Raw genomic sequence first — 24,687 nt, forward strand, 5'->3', positions numbered from 1 at the left:
TTTTTGTGTTTATTTACCATATAATTTTAGGGTAGGGAGTTAGATGTTAGTTGACACTGTAGAAAGAGTGCATTTAAGCAGGAGTTGATATCCATGAGAGAACAGAGTTGCACTACTATAAGCAAAAATACTATTTAAATTTCTAAAACCTTCTGCTTTTCAAATCTGAAGGAAATAAAATTAGATAGAGAAATGTATGTTGTGGTCAGGCAAAGCACCACCTCACTCATAGAAACAGTAGCCTACTGTAAAGGATGCAATAACCATTTCTGGTAAAAATATTTTTAGTAATAACACTAAGCAATTCCTGCCTCCACTTCTCAGTCCTGCCCCCACAGGTCAGTGCTTCCTCAGATGTCCCCCAAGTTCTGCATGGGGATCCCTGAACCAGGTCAGTGAATTGGTTCACATGAAAAAACTCCTTCAAAAAATGAGACAGCGGTTTCATGAATTAGGTCACTGCTCCATTTCACAACAGAGCCTCAGAAAGACCTAGGCTGGGAAAACTGAAGGGATGTGCACTGCAGTATGGGGATAAAAGTGAGCAAAGAGAGGGAAGGCATTAAGGATCTTAATGAGAACACATTAGTGAACCATGCCCTTCAAAGAGGAAGGCTCAAAATGCAAGTAATCCCAATATTCTGCTTGAGAAAAGAACCTGTCGCTCATTACTGATTGACACTGAATCACAGAACCTGAACTTCTGTTTCACTTTATTTCATATAAAGGGCCTCATTCTTTCATGAGGACTGAAACGCTTTTCCAGCATTGTTCTGGGAATGGTGAATAAATAATTATGAATAAATCCATCCAAAGGACAACATCCTGCTTTCTGCTGCAGGAGAAGGGATGGTACGATGCACCAGGACAGCAAAAGAACAACTGTGAGCAAGACAAGGCCTCTTGTCAAAGACGACCTCCACCAGTTTTTCCCAGGGAAGTAAAACTAATGTCGTATCTTTGAGCAGAAAAACCCCTTTATATTTAATTCTTTCTTCCCCCTTGAGGAACATAACGACAGCTTTTCTAAAATAAACTCAGATTTGGTTAATGCAGAAACAGTTCCTGAATCTACATTTGGTTTTGCCATTTCTAACAAAAAGAACCTTATGATGGAAGTCTTTATCCAAGTAATCCTAACTTCAGCCTTATGGGGAGCACTTAAAAAGAAGTCTCCATACACCTTCTGATCTCCCACCTAGAGGGCTGTACTAGAGGGATCAGCCACAGTGGTACATAACCCCACAGTTGTAAGGAAGTCACAATAACATCTACATACAGGATTCAACAGGTGCACCAACAAAACCAAGGTGAGTATTATTAGAAAGAAAGAACTTGAAGAACTTTCAAGTCTTTACATCTGTACAAGACTGCCTCATCTGCTTTCTGTATGGCAGGGATTTTTGTTACACAGATCAGTAAGGATAATAAAACTATGCCCAATTCAATGGGTGCACTGCTCCCAGCAGGAAATGCCTGATTTCATTTTTGTGAAAGATGAAAGAAAGAACAGGTCTAAAATCCTGAAATAAACAGAAAGCTTCAGTCAGCTGGAGGCATCTTGCATACACAGATTGTGTATTAACACAGTGAACCCACTGTCACAGTTAATACACACTGACAGGATATTTTCAAACACTGGATTAAAGAGAGCATGATTTTAATCTATAACAGATATGTGAGAACCATGAAATCCAGGGTGGCTTCGTGGAGGCTGTAATTCAAATCTGAGGCCTATAAGACAGCACGACACCACACGCCAGGAGATAATGGAGGGCAGGATCACACAACACAAGGCTACAATAACAACATGAAATACTGGAGCAGAGGAACACACAAATGAGATGTCCTCATACCTTGAACCACCTAAAGCCAAAATGGTTGATCTCATGCACTGATTCATTAAACAGCTTCAGACAGGCAGTGAAGTGGCAGAATGGTAGAAAGCAAGATAAACAAAGAGAGGAATGAAAAAGCATGCAATTAAAAGCAAATTATAATCAGTTAGAACAATATTAACATTTTAAAAATCACACATATTACTCACACTTGGGCTAAGAATGTTTGTGAAAGTCAAAGGATTTGCCATTGATAGTGTATAGAACACAGATCATTGCACTTTAAAACTCTAAGTCATCCAAGGGTGTCTTTCATGATTCTACAAAGAACTTCTACAAAACATAATAAAACAAAGAGGGCATTCTTCAAAAGTAATTGAAGGAATATGAACTGAAAAACATTTGAAGGGAAGTCTCCTCCTCACCTTGAAAAAACAGCTACTTGCCAACACTTTATTACCTGACTGCATTTAACTGAGGCCAAAACAAAATCCTATTGGACAAAATGGGGCACAGCTGGTCTCCCAGTGCTGACTGGAACAAGACACACCAGTTCCTTTTCCTTTGTGCTGACTGGTTGCTCATATTTTAAAAACTATAACTTGTCAGAACTGGCAGTTTAGTTCTTTGGTTGGAGTGAGACACTGCTGTCATTGCACAGATGTCGACTTTTCCCTCTTCCAATACTGCTGCTTTCAACCCATCCTTCTTTCTCCTCCCCATTTCTGTATGCACCACTACATCCAAATTAATTTCTTTTTCATGGTACTGTTGCCTACCATATTCCAGCAATCTTTACCCACAAATCTTACTTGTCTTGGCTCTCTTCCTCTCCTCTCAATCTCTCCCACTGACCCTTATGGCTCATTGATCTTCAGGCTGTGCATTTCCCTGCCTTTAGGTCGCCCACCCAATTCCAGCTCTTTATTTATCAGCTTCTAGGTGCTCAAGAACATAAAAGTGGTCACTTTGTCTTGTGACTGATAAATTAAAACATTATGACATCCTAGGCATCAAATCACAAACTACTTTGATGGCTTTTGTGCCTCATCATAGAACCTAATCCGTTGTCAAATATCCATTATCATTTCAAGGAGCTCTAATCTTTGATGTGTTCACCACCCAGTCAACATTTCTATTTCGTGCAATTTTTTAAAGGCTACGAGAAATCTGGAAAAAAGGCATTCTTGAAAGCGAATTTCGTAACACTGTCGAGGATCTTAGGATACAGCAACCAGAATTATCCTCAATATGTCTATCAGCAAACAGCTGAGCTTGACTCTAGCCTGAAGAGAAACAGTTGCTTTCTTCTTGAAAACTCGGATTATTACTAAGATATTTATATCTTCTTTTTCATTAAAGTCTGTGACATAAAAATACATATTAGAAAAAAACCCTCTTAAAACATTTTAAAGTGCACTTAGAACTGTTGTTAAGTAACTAACAAAGAGGAGGAGATCCCTCTATTGAAATACAACTGACAAAATGTTCCTGTTTGCTAATTATTGTCAAGTAAGGAATAGTGAAAAATACTGAAGAGGCTCACAAAAAGCACAGTAAGAGTGACAGGTTCAGCTTCTGCTTCAAAAGCTTTATCAAAATCTCATGGATTTATTCACTACTTATGCTATTCTCAAGGATTACTTATGTGAGTTACAATCAGGCATCTGTGTGATTCTTCAGAATCAGTGGCACAGAATCAATTGATGTATAAAAGTTTATACTTGTGGCTTCAACACGAGTGTGTATTTCTCTGTGTGTGCTTTACCTCTTTATCCTGTTGTTTTGCAAGTGTAACCAGACTGTGGTCCATAAACACAACTACACCAATAAAAATCATTATCTTTAAGCACATTCAATGAACATCTCAGTTAACCTAAGTATGCTCACACATAGGAAGACAGCTTTGACAGGCAAGACAGATCAGTTACTACTTAAAACAATATTTTAAAGCTCGGGATACCTTATATTTAATTTTAATTCCAAGAAAATCTTACCTATGAAATACCATTTATCATGAAGGCTTTAAAGACTTTACGAGTTCTGTTACTTAATGTTGGAACAGAGATACAGGATCACCAAAGAAAAACCAGCTGTGTTTCGCAGTAAAGCAGGGAAAAGAGCACTTCACTGTCTGGTTACTTTCCTAAGAGAACTACCAGTGACTTTACAAGATTGCAGACCTGTTTCTCAGCATTGATCCTGGCTGACTCCTCTTGTGCTAGCACCATTTCCCGCTCTGCAGTTATCTGAACACTTTCTCTGAGTGCCTCTTCCAGTTCTTCAATCCGATCATCCTTTTTACGCAGATTGTCCTGGAAAATGACGGGAGACGAGGTGAAGACGACTTGTTTGGAACTACAGCCTTTTAATCAACCAAGTTTTACGCCAACCAAAATGTGTTTCTCCCTCCCAAGGCGCAATTGCAGGTAAATCATCTTCACACAATGGAAAGAAAGATGAAGGGATGCAAGAGTAAGAGGAAGATCGCAGTAAAGAGAAGGAGAAAGCTAGCAAAGCAGGACCCTGGAGCAAGAGTGCTTGCCCTCAGTGTTGGACACAAGCACAGTCCTGTGAGATTACACAGCATAGATAAGCAAGGATTGTTGGTAAATAAGGATTAGTAAGCAGTTCTGAAGAAGCACAGAAGCCAGAATTGGCAGGAAGGTAGCAGGCATTCAGCATTGCCCATTTGCTCTCACATTCATCATCAGCAGGTGTGGTAAGAAAGGAAACACAGCACTGCAGTTTGGAATTTGTCATTTCCAGGTTAAGGGAGAGAAAAGCAAACATTAACCCAACAGAGTTTTCCACTGTTCAGATTAAGTCTTTGAGGAAGTGTTACATCTCTAGGAAACATGAAGGATTCAGTTGGGATGTCTGAATCTCAGACATTCAAGTAGCAAGACTCCCTAAAAAGTTATTCTTTGATTAAGAGCATCTTCACAGTTGCAAATTCAGATGCCCACATATGTTCAAAGAACACTGAAGAAAACAGTATAACTTAAAAAAACCTATATACAAAATAATAGTATCATTATTTGTAAAGGAGACTCTTCTTACTTTAGTCTTGCTAGGAAAATAAATGTGTATCTCCTGATTCTGCAGAAGCAGGTTGGACAGAAACTGCAAAGCAGGCTGTCCTTACAGTATAAATGAATGTCTTGGACCATGGCTGCTTAACAAATCCACCAGAAGTGAGCAGCTTTATGGAAGATTTCTGCATTTCTTGTCTTGCAGATTGGTTTAGATCATAGGGTTCAGATGAGTTATTAATTCATATTGAAGTTAATACACGGCTTTTTAGTCATCTCAGCAGCAGTGGAAGAATCACAAATGCTTTCCTGTTTGCATTTTGCTTTTTGTCAGATTTATCCCTTTGGCTTTTGTCCTTTTGTATTTAGGACTGAAATTTTCCACTGTTTCTCTGAAAGTGTTTCATATCATATAAAGAATAAGGGAAAAGAAGACTGACCTGGAAAAAATTGACCTTGCAACCTTCATAATGGAAAGATTAGTCTTGTGAGTTTAAAGAATGAACCTGACTTATTCCTTGATTCCTGCCTTCTACAACCTGGGATACATCCCCAAGGACAGTTGTTGCATGAATGCCATTTCTGAGAGTCTCAAAAAACTGTCACTTTCAATGAGAGTGTTCAAGCAGAGATGCAAAGCTTTGTATCAGAGCAGTGCAGGACATCTGGCCCCACTGCCCTCGTGAAGAACAAGGCTAATGTTCAACCACTAGCACAGGCAACAGTAGTTCTTAGGCTTTGCAGGCAGAGGAGCTTTCTGCTGATGGTTACTTTCCAAAGTGGATTCACCAGGCAAGTAATTGCTGATTTCTAAAGAAACAGATGAAGAGATCTACATTTCAAAAATAGGTGTTGCACAACATGTTTTCATAATTTTTGAATCTTTTAGAAATGCTGATAACATCTTCCAAAACTACTTTATGGTTATGATTAGCCTAAATGAAGTCTCATCAAAAAGAGGAATAACAAGCTTACAAAAAACTCAGCACAAAATACTAACTGTGCCAGACATGACAAATATTTACTTGCCTATCTGCATTACACAGTAAGTATGAATTTTACTTCTTGATATATTATTCATGGATAGCCAAGCGAATGTGTAGCTCTCTGTGTCAAATAACAAAAGTGGGAATAGCACATTTGAAGAGCTGCATGTAAAATAGAAACCCCTTTAAAATAAGAATGCAGAATAAAACATTCTAACACATGGGTACATCCACTCTTCATTCCAGGCAAACATTTCAGAGCTGAATTCAATACTGTATTAACTGTGACACCATATAGTGCTCTATTCAGGCAGGTGAACTCTTGAGGGACAGGAGGAAGAGTAATTGGTGATACCAAAAATACAGAGCCACGCTACCTGCATTTGAAAAATCTATATTCATATATAATTATTTTTTCCTAAAATAATACAGAAACTTTTACATATATGAAAGAGGGTTGCAAGTTAAAAAGTGCAATGTTAACTTAGAATGAACTGCCTAGAAATTGTGATCTTTTAACTTGAGTCTAATACTGATAACCCACCCAGCACAGAAAGACTAGTTAGAACATTTCACTTTCTGTCTCAGGCAAGTCTAGTAAAAAGATGTGCAATTTCACCCTTCTAACACTGTCACAATGTGTGTAACCACCTTACAAAACCACACAAATGCCTGGCAGGAGCAGCAGATTGTTGCTTAGCCAGGTAACATCTCCACTAGAGCAGAATAGTCTCAAAGGACTTTTAAAGAATTATTTTGTTTCTAGCTCTTTGATTCACGACATTGACCAGCATTTGAATTACTTTTTTTTTTTTTAAATACAAGCTGCTGCTTCATACTGCTAAAAAGTAAATAAAAGTGAACCCACATTTGCCTTTTAACATATCAGCACGTTTTTCCAATTGTTTGGGTCTGAAACAAATCAGGCTCATGCCAGCCTTCAACCTGTCCTGCTGCTGCTTTCCTCTTTTTAGTTACATGAAGTACTGTCTTTATTGTGATAGGTATTAAACTCTGAGAAAAAACTTCTGTGAGTTACAACTACAGTTAAAACTTTTTTCCTGCAGTGACTGATCCTCTGAAGCAAACACACATTTGAGCATTGCACTGAGGGCTAAATTATCCTCTTCTATTTTGAGAGAACTGCAGAATGATAAAAAGCGACGACCTCCTTTCATGAAGCTTATACAGATGAGTACTCAGAAAGAAACAAAAATACTACTTACCTGTACAATAACTGCATTCTTCAAGAGGTATTACCTACCCAAATATCTCCATGGCCCTCCCTCCCTTTCCTCCTGCATCCCATATGCACAGCAGAGATGGAATTAAACTGGGATAGAGGAGATACCTCTGCCTTTATGCTCACTGGTGGTAGCACACAGAAAATGAAAACCCATTCGACACTGTGGGAGTGCCAAGAGTTCAGGCACAATAAAAATTTTTGTTGCCTAAACTATCATCCAGTTGCTGATTCGTATGCAAAACTCATTCCACACGTGCCTGTCTGAAAGCCTGAAAGGAAAAGGAGGTGAGAGTGACGCACATTTATGGGCTTTTCCTTTCTCTTCAGGAAGGAAGTGGTGGGATGTCCAAGTGATGCATGTTAGAACGATGGATCAATTTAATCTATCCTGCATTCATGTGATGTGTAATCTGCCATGTAGTTTTATGACAGTGCATGAAATAGGATACATGCTTCCACCAAGGCATTTAGGTTCAATTAAATCTGAGGTATCCTGGCAAACTCCATAACTGTGTCTTGAACTAGATTCATAAAGATCTTTATGGTCTAATTTCACTCTTGGAAATAAAGTGAATTTCTCTAGTCAGCTAATAAGAAAGATTAGTTAACAGCTTGAGAAGGCAATGAAAGACTTCTTTTAACTATTAAAAGTATTCTGGGACTGTAACATCTAGGTAGGGAAAAATTCTTGTCATATAACCCTGTAAATAATACAATAGCATGTCTTACCTGTGCACTTTCACAGATCAGATGGGAAGAACACAATACCAGAAGTGTTTTGCACTAGGAAGTAATTACTTCTTAAACAGTGAAATCATTACAAGCCCCTATTATTACAAGCTCTATTGCTTTTTCTTATAACATACTTCCTCAAGAAGCCACGACCTAGATAAAGAACTTAGTGATAATGATCTCAGTCCATGCTAGATTGAATAAAACTCCCCCTAAAAATAAAAAAATCTCCTTTGTGAACTGACCTTTCACTGGGTAAGCAGAACCTGGGAACTCAGGACTGTCAGCTGCCTCAAGTACTACTTAAAGCTTCCTCATGGATACAAAAAATCATTTTGTTAATGAGACAACAAATTCTTCACCAATATTTGGAGGCAGCCCATCTACAAATGTTGGGATTTTTTTCCCAGTTAAAAATACGAGGGCCTGATTAACTGCAACTCTAAAGTGCACACTGGTTGGTCGATATGAAAAACTGAAATTTTCAACTGTACCACAAAATAAAAACAGATCCAATACTAAAGATTCTGAAAATAAAGTAACAGAGAGGCAAACTATCACATAAAAGAGCTTCTGCTAAAGATATTGCTGGGCATGGACAAACAGTTGAGTTAGAATAACTAGAAATGCTAGTGCTGGTTTACCATAGCTGTCTTGATGTCCTCAATTGGTAAAGGAACTAATGTATTTGGGGTTACCTGTGATGGGGAGATCTCTGTCTCTCTAGGCAGAAGCCAGGTATATCCAAGTATTAGGTTCATATGAAGTTCCTGTTTCTCACAGCTGAAGAGGGCTTTTTCATAAGTACAGCAACAACATATGTAATCATCACGAGCTCCTGAATGAAAGGAACATTCTGAGAGCAACGAGGCACAAACTGCCAAGCAGGAGCTCCTTGATCAACATTTCCTCATCTTTAGAGAGATCAGACCTGAGATACACAATGATTATGTCATTAGGACAACATATGTCATCGTCTGGAGAATTGTATCTGCCAAATAAGACACGTGGATTGGAATTCAAGCCTGACAAGTTGCATAAACACAGAACAATAACTACAGGAGACAAAAGGAGAAAGGCTGAAGTAGAAGAATTTAATTCCACTAGGAGCTGAGAGGGAAGTGCAACCAGAGCTGGCCACAGCACTGCATATGCTGCATTGAGAACATGAGGAACGGTAGAAAGTGATGAATATATTCTTCTTAGAGCACCACAACAGAAAAAAAGAATATGTGTGCACTTGTGGATCATAAGTTGTACATCCAGAATATGTGTGTACTTGTGATTCTTGTTTCAGAAAGAATAAAAATATAGTTATAGTAAAAGAAAAAATGGATAAAAATTATTTCTAGACATGATAAATATTATTTAACCAGTCCATTAAAATTAGCATGCTGAAAAGAAGCCAAGAATTTATGAGAACTGGACAGTGAATTTTTCATTTGAAATAGAAAGGTAGAAAATGGAGTGGTGTTTCAACCATATTGACCCCTGAGTATCATTGCTGCAGTGTAGGAGAATATTCAAGAATGATGCAGGACTATAAAAGATGCTGCTGACAAAAATATGTGCTCTTCTGTTCACAGGAAGGATGCACACTAAAATATGTTTACAGGGGGGAAAAACCCACCCAAACCCATGAAAACTGGAAAAGAAATATATCAACTCTAACGATAGACAGTAATAGACAATACCCAGATAGATACACACTACTATTAATGGATCTAATTTATATGAAAGTGAAATGGGAGGGAAAAAAATCTTAAGGAAAACTTAATGAAAAGAAAGGCCTAATTTTTCACAGTCTATTTCTTAAACCCATATAAAAGCCTTAAGAAAACTTGTGCATATTGCTATTTTTGCCTGAAAATCGCTACAAATCTATGTAATGCTTCTAAATATTATACAGTATACGTACACAAAAATGTGTCAACAACTCCAGCCATTCAGACCTTTTTCTTTCAAGATATTTTACATGTTATCACTCAGATATGTTACTTTCAAAAAAGCATTTCCAGGCCATACAACACTTTTGTTCAAGTGAAATACATACAATAATGATAACAAAGGATCCTAATTAATACCAGTTAAAGGAGAACGGAGAGGAAGGAGAGAAAAGGACAGTTCTGTAATGGTATGACACAGGCTCAAAAAGGGAAGGGCAGAAGTGGTTATTCCTCTGAGAAACCAGCGCTGTCCTTTCCTGACAGCTGCCATGATCCTGACACTGCTTTCCTGTGACTGAGCTTGGCCTCCCAGCACAGCAATCAGTGACAAATCCTGGGTTTGTAGAGGCACTTTTCATTAGCAGCACCCCAGACAGACCAAAGCATCTTGCCAATACCAACAACCAGCTCTACCATTTAGCAGCTGCACAGGGTGCCAATAGCTTGAACACTTGGCTCCGGCTGTTGCAAATTACCACATTTGTAGCTTTTAAAACCTAGAGGGACGACGTTTCTATCAAACCACAGTGGGTCACTGCACGGACTATTGAAATGGGACCCAAAGCTGACAATACAGCTGTGAGAATGATCTAAAGTGAGCAAAAGCAATAGATATCTGTAATTGTTATGGGGCTTTGTGGTTTTTTTTGTTTATTTGGTTTGTATTTCCTTTTTTTTTTTTCTGGGGGGGGGGGGGGTGTTTTCAGAGGCTAATTGGGCAAATGCTACTGTAACAAGACTTGTTCTTCACTCATAAATCAATACTATGACTCAAGACTCGTAAATTGATATGGGATTACAGAAAACAGCAGCAGAATTTCTAACTAACTGCACTATTAATACGAAGCTCAAACCCATATGCTATTCCCTAGATACAGCCTTATTTGTCTGAACTCTCTTCGCAAATGTCAGTCCTGTCACCATCGTTGTACTAATATATCACAACAGTCGTAAGACCTACCTTTCTTTGCTCATTTTCCATCATTCAGCAAAACAGAGCAGCATGTATGGACAGCTATAAAAGAGCACTTCTCTCTTCTTCCCTTTTTTTCACAGTTGACAAAAACTGCTAATGATACACCACCACTGAAGAAATGCTTACTCAGCAGTTCATGCCACTGAATTTCTCTCACTCTCTCAATTTTGAAGGGAATCCCTGCAATCACCTCTGGTCTCTACATGTTCATTTTGGCCCCTGATGCCTCTTTCTTGATGTTCATCATAGTAGCTATTGTATTTGTGCTATGAACTGCTTCATTAAAAGCAGCCATCTAACGAGATGCTATTGTTAACCACTGTTCATTTTACTTAGGTCAAAAAAATCCCCAACACTATTATTTTCACTCCATGCAGATGTTCTCCTATCTCCCCAACTTCAATCTACACCTCATTAAAACAATTTCACATCAGAATTTAATTGTCAGCGTTTCTCACACCATCTAGGAACACCCTAACCCACCCACAATCCCTCTTGAAGCCACATATATCAAGGAAAAGATCTGTCGTGGTACAACATGGGTTCAGCTACTAACCAGAAACACACGTATTAATTTAGGGGAATGTTTGGCTTAAAATATTAAAAACTGTTCTCAATCTCTGTATGGGCCATGAACTGTGTGGGTCCCTTCCAACTCAGAATTCTCTGTGAAATTCTGTGAAATATATTTACTAATAAATGCATAGATCAGCTGTACCACAGTATCTAGAGTCTAAGGATACATCTGAAGACAGCAAAGAAACATACTTATGATTTGAATACAACAGCAGAAACTTAGAAAAAGTTCATGAAGAAAGGATCAAGAAGAATGGAATGACTTAGATGTGCAGCAGCAGTGAATTCACCTGCATGTATGGAACATGAAACCTATCAGATACAACTGATAATAATAGAATACTGAAAAGAAAATGTAAACATTGGACATTTAAATAGTAACATAATCAGAAAATGAGTTTAAAAACACTGAAATAAGGTGTTTGAAAATAAAAGCTTCTAATTTGTGTATCTGCAGTGTTACTCTGACAGTAGCTTTAAAATAGCAACTTAGAATAATAACATTCATTAAAATTACCATTTAAATTAACTGGCATAAAACCCCAAAGAATCAGAAAGTGGAAACTCTTCACATTCTGAAAGATTCTCACTTCTCTGTATGAAATTCCAATTGTTTCTATAAAAGCCTGAACTAGTTCAGAGAAAAGAAAAATAGTTATTGTTTTTCTTTAGTCTTAAATATTCCACAATGATCCTCTATTGTTCTCAGCCTGTAAAGCTAGAAAAAGTACTCCCTGGCTCTTGTCTTCACTCATTTCTTTTCAGTGTTCAAGTGTTTAAATTTATCTAGTATCTGTTTGAACTGAAGCTTGTCCTTAGGTTTACTGTTTTCTTCCTTTTCTTTGCCTTTTCTATGTTTGCCACATCCTTTTCTGTGGTGGGTGACCTGAATCACTGCACATTATTCCCAAGGGGAATGCACTGCTCATGTATAGAGTGGCACAGCAGCATTTTCTGTTTTGTCATTTGATACTTCTCAAATTTTTTTTTTTAGTAGTTCTGCTAACCAATAATAGTTTCATGAAAACATTTATTCTAATTTCAAGATTGCTGTCCTATGGTAATAGAGCTAGATCAGAACCCATCATGGTGTACATGTATTTAAGATTGTTTCTCCTGACATATATAAATATGTATTCATGTTGAATTTCATCTGCTCTTTTATCCATGGGTTCAATTTATGAGATATTTGTGGAGCTCTGTATGTTATCTTTCATTTAAATATCCAGAATAAATCAGTAAATATAATCCGGAAACGTATGGATATTTAGTGTCCTTTACAGAAAATATTACATTTGCCATTTTTTAGCTAGATATGTCACCTCAGCACAAAACAGTAACTGTTTCATAGCACTGGGACATAAAAACATATGCACTTATAATGCAAAAAACATTTAAAGTTTAAGAATATTCAATGGTTCTTTGAAAGGAGGATGGAAAAAGTACATGGGGGGGGGACTGGCAGGGAGAAACAAGCTCTGCTCTAGAAGGGCATGGATACATGGTTTTGGGACAGATATCTGTCCTAAAGCTAAAGGACCTTTAGCTTTTATTTCCCTACTTTTCATGCCCTGCTTTGGAAAACCATCTGACCCCAAAGATATCAAAATTCAGGTAGAATTCAAACACAAGCAACAAAAAGAACACAACGTCTTAAGGTGAATTTGTTGACGAATTTTAACTGACTATAGACATCTTCTAGAATGTTCAGATCATCCTCTTCTAATCCTCAGTAAAAGACTAGGTGATACCAACATAGTTAGTTTTTCCTACAACCTGTGTTGAGATCTGAGTGCACATCAAATAAAATTCAGCTGAAAGGTGGTGACTTCTAGTACTTTGTAACCATCTGTCAGTTCTGAACACGTGGTTTGCAGACTAAGCGTCAGTCCTAGTTAATATTTGCACATCACAATAAGAGCAGTTGTTCTGATATATCATAAGAACGTGTAAATTTTTCGACAGAGGAAAATTTAATAGGAAAAGTGCTAATTAAAGACAGAATAGGCTTATTTCTATAAAGAAAAAAGGAGTAGTTCAAGAGTGACAGCAATTTGGGCAGCTTAGTAAACAAGATTAAAGAATAATACTGAATTAGAATGAAATGAATTAGTTTTATTACTATTTGAAATTAATCAGAGGAATTTTTTTATGCTTAAGCATTTGTTGAGACAGGTATCGAACTAAAAATAAAAATCCATGTGTATTATTTTTTAAAAACAAAGTCTGAATTCTGTGTGTTTTTAGGTCCCCATCATCACCCCACCTCCCTTTCCTTTTCTATTGTGCAAAAGAAGAATAAAGCAAAACAGCAATTTTATTAAACAATGAGACTATTAAATGAGCCGTGGCAATTGGGCATTTTCATTCTTGGGGAGAGATGAGTTAGAAACCACTTTCAACACAGTAAGTAAAAAAAAAAAAAAAGCTTGTGAAAGAGAGAGAAAAAAATCCAGAAGAAGGAAAAAAATGCAAATTTATTGCCATTTCTCAGGCTCATGAAATAAGACACCAAAATGAAAAGAGAGCTGTTCTTCCCCTTGAATGTGCTCCTATTGTTTTGCTTAAATCTGGCCCTCAGTGTTTTCTACTCTCAGGAGAGACCTCCTCACAGGAACCACACCATGTTGTCAACAGTTCCATTAATCTCTCTGACAGTTTTTAGGAAAGCAGTTTGAACTCGGATACTAATCTTGGAAAAAAAAAATAAAAAACCTATGCAAAACACATCTAGTGGTTAAGGTTGTTGGCACTCATTCAGCTGTCCAGTCCTCACTGTACTTAGTTTCTGGCATATCATAAAGGGTACCAACCCTGCTCTTTGCCAAACAGGCAAGAGTACAAATAGCAGGTTTCATCTTCCACTGACACATAATGTTTCTGCAGAAAAGACTGGGTGAAAGTGTGTCTGGGGAATAATGCTCCTGATGGATCACAGAAAAATGTTAGGATGCTGGGAGTCCTCTTTCCTCTATTAAAAACTCTCAGGCCATATAATGGCTTTCTCTCACTACAAATCTCAATTTGCAGTTAAAGGAAATACTGGGATAATTGGGAGACTGCCTAACGCTAGTTGTAAATAGTGACTTTCACGAAATTTTTCCAGCTGTCTGCTCAAAACTGTAGAGCATTTTTACATTATATAAGAAGACAAAGTCAAATGGTTCATCTTTCTTAAAGATGTGAAGGCAGACATCTAAGCTGAACATAATAAATGTACAGTAAACTAAACCGTAATGCGAAAACAGACAGAGCAGGTGGCTGAGTGTCTATCCAGGGACATGCTTATCCATTTCAAACATCAGGTCTCTTCAAGCTTATTTTCTGCAAATGTTATGGTAACAAGTAGTCTGTAAGGAGCCTTCTCGCCTGGTCAGACACAAGAGAAGGTAATTCCTTAACAATGTATTTCATGTCATAAACATCGATTATGTGGAATGACAGATTCTGTCTCTATAAGAACTGCTGTATCAAATTAAGAACTAGGTCATGTATTTATCCTGATATTCTATTCTAGATTGAGGAATAACCTGCATCTTCCTTCTTTAGTAACACAACTGAACAATTCATACAGCAACGAAGAAATCTGTTTCTGAGGCAAATAATTTCTTGTGTTCAAAAGTACATTATTTTTGTTGCTGCTTCAACATGCAACATTGTACACATTAGCAAAAATTAGGTTAGTTAGACTTTGTAAACATCCATCAGAAAAAATGCCTTTAATAAAACTGGAGACAGGACTGTCCCCACAGTTTGCTTGTGGCTCTCTGCTTACATTGTAAGAATGTTAATACACCAAAATCTTACAAAGCCAAGAAAATTAAGAAATAGGAGAGGTAAATTTAAATTTTTTTAAATAGTCACCCATGCAACTATATATTTTGTGTGCAGCTATTTGGAGAAATAGGTATCAGATTTCTCTAAGGAAAACTTGGAAAACTGGTATTAGAAACAGACTCAAGTAAATACTCTCAAGGTCCAATGTGTATGAAAGGCTGTCTTGATGAGCTTCCTTTAAGTAAATGGAGAATTACTGTCTTGCTAAGTCCATCAGGTACACATGTGAAAGTGTAAGAGATGAAAAGGACTAATAATCCTAGGGACAGGACCTCACCTGAGCAGATGCTGCAGGTCTTCCTGTTTGTCAAGATACTTCTCCTACTTTGTCGTGTTTACTTTGTGGCAATCTGTTAGCAAGTCTTCATGCCTTTCCTCAAAATTCAAGTTGTACTTTATGATTTCAACAAAGAAAAGAGAAGAAACCTTTGGTTTTGAGCTAGAAGTTCGTTTTTATGTGCAATACTGTCCTGCTGAGATGGAAATCCAACAGTGCAATTTTTACACAAAAATATAATCTCACAATAGTGCTATCTCATATTATGCATTGATTTTTGGTACTGTGCAGTATCCCTCCACTGTTCAACGAACTAGCATTTCTTTCCAGTCCTGATTCTGTGTTGTTAAATGATAAAAATTATTAAGCCATTAACACTGTAAAAATGACTAACCCTTTCTTCCATTCGAGAGCATAAGAAATGGAGAATACTCGAGTTTTGTCTATAACTACTATATTACGTCACACAGATATAACAAGGTATGAAGTGAGGCTGTCTCTTCACAACCCATCTATGTCATAAAAGTAGATGCATCCAGGAATGCTTAATTATGAATTTTTAATTCCCCCAAAAAAGGCTACAATTCAAATTAATTCCTCCCAGCCTCCCCTCAAGAAACTTCCCCTCACTCTAAGTGATAAAAACAGGTCATTGTTTTGGGAAACTCTCCCAGACATCCAGGAAAGTCAGGAAAAGCTTGCTTGACAAAGGGTTATGACATGATAAGAACAAGATCTGGTTTTTTTTGAAGCATCTGCCAGGGTTAAATATTTGCCTGTATCTACAGTAACTGCAATACACTGTGCTGAAAATCACCACCCTTCAAATACATGCAGAATGAAATGTTTGTGGAACACTGCATTTTCTGTAACATATTATAGAAGCTGATGGAAATTAAAATTCCTACTGGAAATATTACATCACTAACAAATCATGATGCATATTAATGTCTCTACTGCATATGTATATCCTGTTTTCTCATGCATAGCCAGCTGCCACAGAATCTGAGAGAAAGAGCTGGAGGGTAAGTCAATCCCAAAACTACCTACTGGCTACCACCGTGTTTAGCCCCAATAAAATACGAGGAAAAATTTACATACATTTATTCTATTTAGATATTTATGAGGTGTGATTGTTCTTTAGAGCCTGTATTTGTTCATACTTGCTGGATTTTCATTAACAAAAGTCCTATATAACACTGAGAGATAGACAGTAAAAAACTGATTCACACAACCTCTGAGCTCAGAACTGCATTTAGCTTATCAAGAACATGTAACAATATTAAGTTTTGTCCTATATTATGACTGACAAAAAATCCTTAACCTTCAAAAAAGGCTAACAAATTTCTTAAAAAAAAAGAATAATTTCACAGTGAATTCATAACCTTTCAATGATTGATGTCATGAGTTCTGTCCTGGAGGACAGCATCAGGATGACCTAGAATGGAATATAGCATTAAGAGAAGTTATAGCCACTTGTGTAGGTGCTAATGACACCTAGTCAGCCCAAGGAATACTAATGCCTACAAGGGTGTGCAGCACAGAGAATTATTCAGGGGCAGGGAGGCCAAAACTTCTCCATGATGTAATTAATGTCTAAGAAGTACTGGGAGAGGAAGAGAGAGAAAAAGAACATTTCGATCTCAGTAATTCCCAAAGGTGGATCTGAGCTCAAGGAGAAAACACATCTTTAATATGTCAGACTGTTCCCTGGAATAAATCCTGCAGAAGCATATTGGTATTAAAGAATAGACTTCTACCAGGCTGAAATGGAGCAGCTGACGGTTTCCTGGGCCGTAACATGTTGAGCTGTACACTCCACTCATCTGGCAGGCAATGCTGTAATCTGATATGGCAGTGGTTTATATGGAAGAGAAATTAGCCAGGAACTCAGTACTTGAAACTCACTTATCCCAGGAAAACACCATTTAACTAGTATAACCAGTTTGCTTCAAAGCTGATGATGTCTAGAAAGTCATTGAGAAAATCCTGAACTTTAGGTTTGGAAAGCTTTACTTTAAATCTAACCGCTTCTTCAGAAGTTTTCTACTCACCATCCAAAAGCAAGTTCACAGATTAATTAGGAAAGCACAGTCTTGCTTTACTAATAGCCAAAAGACAACAAAATGTCATTTTCATTATGGCATAGTATTACTGTCAACAGATGAGATGAAAAAACTTCAGCCACCCCACCCTCAAGATTCAATCACACCATGTCAAGAGGAAATTCTTCTGTAATGTGAGACCAGATGTACTGGGCTCCACTTGGGTTTTCAGGCTTTTGAATGTTGACATGGACTGTGTGTACACACTCATAACAAAGAGTTAACCAGAACAGACTGTTTCAGCTGGGAGGGACCTAAAACAATCATCCAGATCAGCCTGGACAATTCAGGGCTGACCAGAACTTAAAGTGTGTTGTCAAGGGCATTGCTCAAATGCCTCCTAAACACTTGGCAGGCTTGGGGCATTGAGGTTGATATTTAATGAATTTAGAATGCTCATTTGGTGAGAAGGTATTTGGCTATCTATCCATTTCATTGAGCTTTGCCTGGATCCCAGAAAAAGTGTTATTGAACACAAGTTGCATATTTTTTTAGATTGAAAATTCAGTTCTTTCTATCTAGAAGGATAGTTTTTTCCAATATGATAAAAGAAATATATAATCACAAGAAACAAACAACATATACCTGCATCCATAATTCATGAATTAGGAATATATATTAAATTATCTAAATTTGGGTATGAAGAAAGAAAAAAAACAACCAGTAAGTTTACTTGCTTTTTCCAGTTGTTCATTAAAGCACTCAAATATATTTTACACCGCTTCTGGACGTACAGCTTGTCAGCAGCAATTAGAGACTGATGGATAGCTGCTGCAACACAGATCCAATAGTATACAAGCCATACCACAGATATTCTGAAAATTTATCCTTAAAACTCTGGAAGATGCTAGGGTGACAGAACAAGAAAACATGCATACCCTCCTCCAGATGTCATCTTGAAGTACCCGTTCAAATATAAAGAAATTTTAGTAAATGTCACCTTTCTAGGACTAGACAGCATATCAATTCTTCACAACAGCCAACCTTTAGCTACTTGAAGCAAAAATTTTCTACTCCAGCCCAACAGTTTGGGTTTTTTTTATCCTGCTTGTAGACCAGACACTCGTTAACCTCTCAGATCTCTGGAGAGTTGTGGTTTAAGGGAACCCAGGAGGAAAAGGCAAATTTGGAAAGCCATTTATCCATCTCACTAGAATTGAGACATTATGGTTTTCATTCTTCCCCCACTCCCCAAAATACCAAATTTCCATCATCAGAGCTCTCTGAATAAACGAACATTTTGTTACTGGACTCAGGAAGAAAGAAACCACATGCCTGTTAGGGACAGAGAGAGGAGGAGTGGACTGTGTGCTTTGGGAGCGTGTTTATTTGACTGGATTGCAGACGGTCAACCAAAGAACATGCAGATCATATATTTTTAAGCATTTCATAATGTCTTATTATTAATTCCAGCCAAAACCACCAAGACCAAAATTATCTGAAATTGGTGCTTGTGTGTCCTGACCCCAAAGCCAACAATGGTTGCATAAAAAAAAAAAAAAATCTATGGTCTTCTCAGGTTTATTTTTTTTTAATCGATTAGAAGGCAGTGAGTGCCCTGTAGAGTCTATAGAGAAGACAGGTCTGCATAACTAACAAATTGAAATGTGGTCCTGGGTAAATTTTACTTCCAGGAAACCAAAACGCTGCAGTCCTTGAGAGAGGGAGACTGTAAGCAGAGGGCTCTTCTAAAGGAAGGAGTTTTTATTGAACCTGTCACTTGTCATTAAACACTCCATATTTTACCTTAGCCTGATATTTTCATTAGAGCATACAGACCTTTTTCATCTGTGAATGAAAGCATTCCCTTCAGCCTTGTGCTGAATATGAGGAAAGGCTCACTAAAAATCGAGCCCACCCAAACAGGACAATTAGGTTCACAAAGGCAGGAAAGGCACTAGGGAAAATCAAGTAACTTTAATACTGTCATAACTTGTACATTTCAATGTTGACTATCACATCACACTTCAATCTTAAATGTTTTCATGCATTTAATAGTGTCTATTTTTAATCTAAAAAATACCTGCACATAATTATATAGGAAGCAACAGACACCAGTGCAGAATAAAACACAACATAAGTAAAGTAGTAAAAACTACGTACTGCAGTATAGAGATCTCAAATCAGAAAACCTGAATGTAAAAAGGTAAAGATATTCATGCTATTCATAGTTTTATATCTATGATCTCTCTCCTGCTTAAAACAGTTTATAAGTAAAGAACTGGGTATTGCAAGGACCGCCATACATTCTTAGAGAATTCTGATATAAAGCAGTACCATTTTTGCCTCTCTGTCCATTGCTGTGTGTAGTAGTACAAACACTTTACATAACTTACTGTTTCTAACAAAGAAAGAGTGGTTTTAGTATGCAAACAGGGGCTGGGAGAAAATGTCAGGTTTTTTTCAGTGCATTACATATGCAAAGAAGAAAGAAAAATGAAAAGGGAAAGAATAATTGTGGGGTGGAAAAGCCAGAAAAGAAAGCCATACCTTTTAAAATCTGAAAGTGCTACATAAAAACAAAGATGATGGCCTTGTGGAATAGTATCATTTGATAAATATCTACATAACTGCAAGGCAAATGTCAAGTACCAGCTATCTTTTCAAACTTAAGATATAGATTTACTCAAATGCGGATTAGAAATCTAACCAAATATTGTATTAGTTTTAGGAATTTTTAAAGACATTTCACTAATACCAGGAGGATTGTGTTATTTAAACTTAGCTGCCACATAACGACAGCCTTGTGAATTGCCATAGCATTACAGCCACAAAACCCATTAGCAGATGTAGAAATCCCACATTCCCGCCTTTTATAAAGGTCTGCAGTTATGAAATCATTTTCATACACTTGGAACTTAACTATTTCAGTTCCCAGGACTGGAACTGAGGGGCAAAACCACAAAATGGTGCATGTGAGAGTATTCCACATGGATACATGTTTCTGTGGTTCTTTCAAAGTTTTAGTTGAAAAAATCCCCCCCGAATCCCACAGAACAGCGTCAAGAAGTATCTGTTTCAATTAAGGAGAGGATTTGCCTTTACTAGTGAACTCTTAGGATGTATTCTGTGTCTTCATTGTAGATGTATTAAGATATGTAGCTGGTAACAAGAAACAGGTATAACAAAGGAAACTGCAACAACAAAGGAAAACACCTAGGGTAGATGCTCTTTAAACATTTAAAAACTAACTTTAAAAGACCTAAAGGTTAGGGTACTGTTTCCATGTTTATTTTCACTCACCAAAAAGAAAGTTATTTTTGTAAATTAATTACAGTCAAAATGTCTATTATCTCCACACTTAGTGTTGTGGTATCTTTGCTTTACTCCATGCCAACAGTTTAACATTTTTATGACAGCAACTGAAAATTTACCGTTTGGTAAACCATCTACACCTAATGTCAACGTAGAGGACACGGAGAAATGTTTGACCTGCTTTCATATCGCTGAATTTCTTGTGCCTAGGCAGATTTGATGCAACCAGATAATTCTGTGGGGCAGCAGCATAATATCATTTCAGAGATAACCCAAACTGACTAGTTTGCATATTTGCATATGCAGAATTCATGAGGTAAACAAGGATGAGTCCACACAGAAAACATGGTTCTCCAGTAACCCCACAACAATTCCAGTTTACTCCAAGAATACTTACTTGGTTATCTTTCATTTACTGAAGAAAAGGCAGCATTATAAGGTAAAACCAGCTGGGAAAACACACAAAACAGCTAAAGAAAAAGGCTGTTAGAAAAGCAGAGAAGAAAGACATGCCACACCAATCTCAACACAGAACTGACAAAATTATTTCAGCAATGCACTTCATAACAGAGTTGACAGTTAAAACAATTTTTTCCTCTTATGAAAATGGAGTAAGATATGAAGGCAACTGAGAGAGGATTTTAAACAATCAGTAACAAATTTCTTAGGTAACAGCTATGAAAACAGATCAGGAGGTACAGCAGAGAGCCAGGTAGCTAAGCCTAGTTGATTGGCCAAATTGCTTTAATTCAATTCCCACGTTACCTGAAGCTGTTGGGAGCTGTCATTAAGATTATCCTCTCGTCTCCTGGCCTCCTCCAGCATCTGTGCACTCTTCTTTTTCTCCACTTGTTCTTTGTGCTTCAGATTTGCTACTTTCTTATTCTGATCTTTAACTTGCCTGTAAAAAATGAGAAGAGCACTCAGACCGTGTTCTGGACTGCACTTCCCATGGCTCCAGCGCTGGGCAGCTGGACCAGGGAAGAGTGGAACCCTCCAGTACCATCACTTCATTTGTAGAAGGTCACCAACACCAAACATCCTCAAGCATTACCCTCAACTGTTAATTCAGCCAAAAGAAAAGGTTCATTTTGCTCATTACTATTAACCTAAACTAGGAAATTTCTGAAACAAACCCCTTAATTATTATTTGGTATAAACTATTAATCAAAAGATGCACCTGTTCCCTTGTGACTATGTGGCAGAAAATTTTCCCTGTTCATACACATACATACATATAGAAACACAAACATCTAATAACCTATTTTGTTTTGGGTACCACTATATCTAATGTGAGGAAAACAGGAGGATCAAAAGGAAAAACCACTGAAACATGACTTAAATATAGAGGACTACCTACATGAACCAGGCAATCTGCTTCCAGAAGTAAAACAATTTCTTCCTCAAGTTCTACTTGTTTTCTGGATATTTTGAGGCATTTCATATCCTTTCTTTTTACAGAAACAAGACACAGCAAGTAAGAACAAAGTATTTCAGAAAGCATGCATAATTTCCTAGTTCACATCTATGAACTATTTTTGATGATCCTGGCAACTACCATTGCCTGCAGACAGGGTTTGGCCTTCCAGGGCATTAAGACACATGGAGTATTGAATCTAATTACAGACTCTTTAATCTCAGCCTCCTGACCACAGAGAACTTAAGTCTAAACTTTTAGTCCAATCAAAACAAAACAGGCAAGCTTTGCTTCCTCAGCCCTTTTCTCTATAATTATATCTGGAGTTTGGATTTTGGAATAAAAGACAGATTCTTTGGTTGCAAGATTTCCCCAAAACATCATGCAAGTAGTAGAGACATCTCTTTAATTTACTGTTTAGAAAACAGAATGATACACCAGTTTCATATCTGGTATGTTACCCACACAGAGAGGGAAGAATGTTTCTTCTGTATTTCAGAAATACTTTTAGAACAGATCACATACAACCCTACTTTAATATCTTCTTCAGAACTCATAACAAAAGTATGAACAAGAACATATCTCTTTGCATTATATAAGTTCAAATTATGTGGCATATGACTAGTCAGTGCTTCGAGTTCTTCCAAAAATACATATGTTCAACGCTGGGCTCTGCGTTTTCCAATGTAAGCCAACTGAGGCTGAGAAAATTGCAAAGGCAGCAAGTTTTCCTTGGTTCTAAACAAACTTCTATTAGGATGAAAAAGTGCTGATGGCCTCTGGAGACCAAAAAAATGGAAAGCCCTTTTCTGATGATGTTAAAAAATTATTAGCATACTTAACTACTCTGCCCAACAGTTACAGCTGATTTGAGTCAGGATGATCTTTAAACACAACCAGTATAATTGTTAAGTTGTTCTAACCCAGTGCTGCACACTGGCAACGGGTGCATTGCCCAGTTTGAAAGCAGACTTGTTCAGTCACTAAACAACTTATTGGAAATATTATGTTGGCACCAACTCAGCTTGTACAATACACAGCTCTATCTGTCCAATAAAATAAATGTAGAAGGTACAGCTAAGTCAGTGCAGAAAATAAAAATGTGTCAGCCCAATACACTCAATTCTGTATGAGAATTTTTATTCAACTTCTAAATTAAAATTAGCAGAATTAATTATTTTTTATAAACTTGCAAAGCCAGATTCATCTATTAGGAAACTGGTCTTTGATTCTCTAATCTATTAGTTAGGTAAGAGACAACAATATTAATAAAGCCAAAACCCTCATCAAAGTATGTCTGAATTTGATAATCTCCTGAATGGTCCAAAACATTTTCAAACAAAATACATATTTCAAAGAAAGGAATAATTATAAGAATATTATATAATATATACTATTGACATCCACCTTCTCATGTCTGAACCAAAATTAATGTCTTTCTAATGTATTAGGTAGATATTTTGAGACAAACTCAAGTTTTCATAAACTTAAAAGATGGAAGCCTTCAAATGACCCAGTGCTTGTAATACTAAAGCTTCAACTAGACCAGGTTACTCAAAGCCATATTCAAGCTGGCTTTGAATCAACTATGGTGCAAGATACAACTATCACTCCATACCTTTGATGTGAAAAAGCAACAAAAGTTGGGCAATAAACCTTTCAAATTATACAGGTATCTATGGCATGAGCTAAAATTTCCCCAACTGTTTAACTACACAAAACTGAGGGGGTGACGTGAAACTCCAAATCTATAAACCTAAAAGGCTTGGAGTCAACTGATGCATGAAAGTACAGCTCATCCCATCTCAATGCCCATGGTACCAAATGGTAATTCTCGCTTTTACAACACTTCATGTAGATAATTGTGTAAAAGGTTCAGCATCTACAAGTCCACAGCCCTTGAACACTTGCACCAAGAAAGTTCTGTGAAACCCTGAAGACATCATACTGTGATTCTGCAAAGAATGCCCTTTCTTCTCTGCCAGATAACCTTCAGTCTTCAAAGTCAGATTCAAAGAATCCTCTTTTTATATATGTGAATCATATTTAGAAATATTTAAATACACACACACATATTTTTAATAGCATGAGAACTCAGAAGCTTCCTTAATAGGAATCACCCAACTCACTGTTCAGTAAGATAGTTTTGTTGCTGTTTTAAATACTGCAATACGGGTGTCTGTCAGAGAACAATTTCATCTTCACACCACCACTGCACAATGTGCAGAATTGGACCACATGCTGAACTGGAACAATAAGATAAAACACAGCAAGTACGTGTCTTAAGTGAGCACGCTGCAACTGGTACATTTGATGAGGACAGATTCAAGAGGAAAATTTTTCATAATATATGTGCACAAGGAAGCTAATTAGGACTGAAGAAAGAAACAAAGCGCTGGAATTCCTACAGTTTAGGAGACTCATTTTGTAAACTTAATGTTCTTTTAGCTCTTTTGAATGC

General features: G+C 37.2%; 1 protein-coding gene across 11 annotated transcripts in view; it reads right to left on the bottom strand.

Moving 5' to 3' along the window:
• The window catches only part of ERC1 (ELKS/RAB6-interacting/CAST family member 1), a 273,196-nt gene that overhangs the window by 106,687 nt on the left and 141,822 nt on the right, over window positions 1-24,687 (bottom strand). For all 11 annotated transcript variants that reach the window (XM_018080448.2, XM_018080447.2, XM_018080446.2 and 8 more), the window contains 2 exons: window positions 21,575-21,710; window positions 4,022-4,153 (listed from right to left, as the gene is read on the bottom strand). In XM_018080448.2, coding sequence (XP_017935937.1) covers window positions 4,022-4,153; window positions 21,575-21,710 — 268 coding nt within the window. The remainder of the gene's footprint in view (window positions 1-4,021; window positions 4,154-21,574; window positions 21,711-24,687) is intronic.

Source organism: Manacus vitellinus, unplaced genomic scaffold (assembly GCF_001715985.3).
Source record: "Manacus vitellinus isolate BGI_N305 unplaced genomic scaffold, ASM171598v3 scaffold_5_pilon, whole genome shotgun sequence".
NCBI lineage: Eukaryota > Metazoa > Chordata > Aves > Passeriformes > Pipridae > Manacus > Manacus vitellinus.